We start from the raw sequence: 1,370 nt of genomic DNA, 5'->3' as shown, positions 1-1,370 counted from the left end.
CATCTACACACATCTGCTGAAGGATACCTGGGTTGTTTCCAGTATTTGGTGACTAAGAACAAAGTTGTATAAACATTCACCTGGGCCTCTTTAAACTGATGTATTAAGATGTAATTCACTCATGTAACGTATAAAATTTAATCGATTTTTAGTATACTCAGAATTGTACTACAGTCACCACAATCCATTTTAGAAAATTTCCATCATGCCATAAAGAAGTCCCATGCTCATTAGTAGCCACTCCTCATTTACTCCTAACCACGCTGCCCTAGGCAACTACAGATCTACTTCTGTCTCTACGGATTTACCTATCCTGGACATTGTATACAAAACATGGTCCTTTAAGTGGTTTTTTTCACTTAGTATAACATTTCCAAGGATCATCCATGCTGTAGCATTTTTCAGTATATTATGCTTTATTTAAAAATGCAATTCAGTTTTACAGATGCACCTATCACATTTTATTTATATTTTGATCTATTTTTAAGCATTGTGTATTTCCACTTTTTGGCTGTTATAAATAATGCTATTGTAAACATTCATGTATACATTTTTGTGTGAACATATGTTTTTATCTCTTTTGATTATAGACATAAAAAATAAATTTCTGGCTCTTCCCTTTTGCGGCCATCACCGAAGCGGGAGCGGCCAAAATGCAGTTTAATCCCTTTGTGACTTCCTACCGAAGCAAGAATCGCAAAAGGCATTTCAATGCACCTTCCCACATTCGCAGGAAGATTATGTCTTCCCCTCTTTCCAAAGAGCTGAGACACGAGTACAACGTGCCATCCATGCCCATCCGAAAGGATGATGAATTTCAGCTTGTACGCAGACACTATAAAGGTCAGCAAATTGGCAACGTAGTCCAGGTTTACAGGAAGAAATATGTTATCTACACTGAATGGGTGCAGCGGGGAAAGGCTAATGGCACAACAGTCCACGTAGGCATTCACCCCAGCAAGGTGGTTATCACTAGGCTAAAACTGGACAAAGACCGCAAAAAGATCCTTGAACGGAAAGCCAAATCTCTCCAAGTAGGAAAGGAAAAGGGCAAATACAAGGGAAAAACAATTGAGAAGATGCAGGAATAAAGTAATCTTATATACAAGCTTTGATTAAAACTTGAAACAAAAATAAATAAATAAATAAATTTCTGGGTAATATGATGTTCAATATTTTGAGGAACCGCCAAACTGATTCGAATGCAGCCACATGATTGACCATTGTGGGACATTCCCATCATCTCTAAGACATTTCCATCATTTCTGTATGGGTTACACTGGAAGATTCAATTCTCTTAATATATCAATTATTCTCAATTTAGTATATAGATTAACATAATTATAATCCAAACTTCCATCAAGTTTTTT

General features: G+C 36.4%; 1 protein-coding gene across 1 annotated transcript; it reads left to right on the top strand.

Moving 5' to 3' along the window:
* The first annotated feature begins 617 nt into the window (after window positions 1-617).
* Window positions 618-1,091, top strand: LOC126962345 (60S ribosomal protein L26-like). Its single transcript, XM_050803186.1, has one exon. It carries the CDS (start codon window positions 654-656, stop codon window positions 1,089-1,091), a length of 438 nt encoding a protein of 145 aa, XP_050659143.1. The 5' UTR covers window positions 618-653.
* Window positions 1,092-1,370: the final 279 nt, after the last annotated feature.

The sequence above is a fragment of the Macaca thibetana genome, chromosome 9 (assembly GCF_024542745.1).
Source record: "Macaca thibetana thibetana isolate TM-01 chromosome 9, ASM2454274v1, whole genome shotgun sequence".
In the NCBI taxonomy this organism is placed as follows: Eukaryota; Metazoa; Chordata; class Mammalia; order Primates; family Cercopithecidae; genus Macaca; species Macaca thibetana.
This window is presented reverse-complemented; position numbering and strand designations above follow the sequence as displayed.

Coding starts and splice junctions, on each gene's coding strand:
- LOC126962345 (XM_050803186.1), top strand. CDS start 654: ATGCAGTTTAATCCCTTTGTGACTTCCTACCGAAGCAAGAATCGCAAA.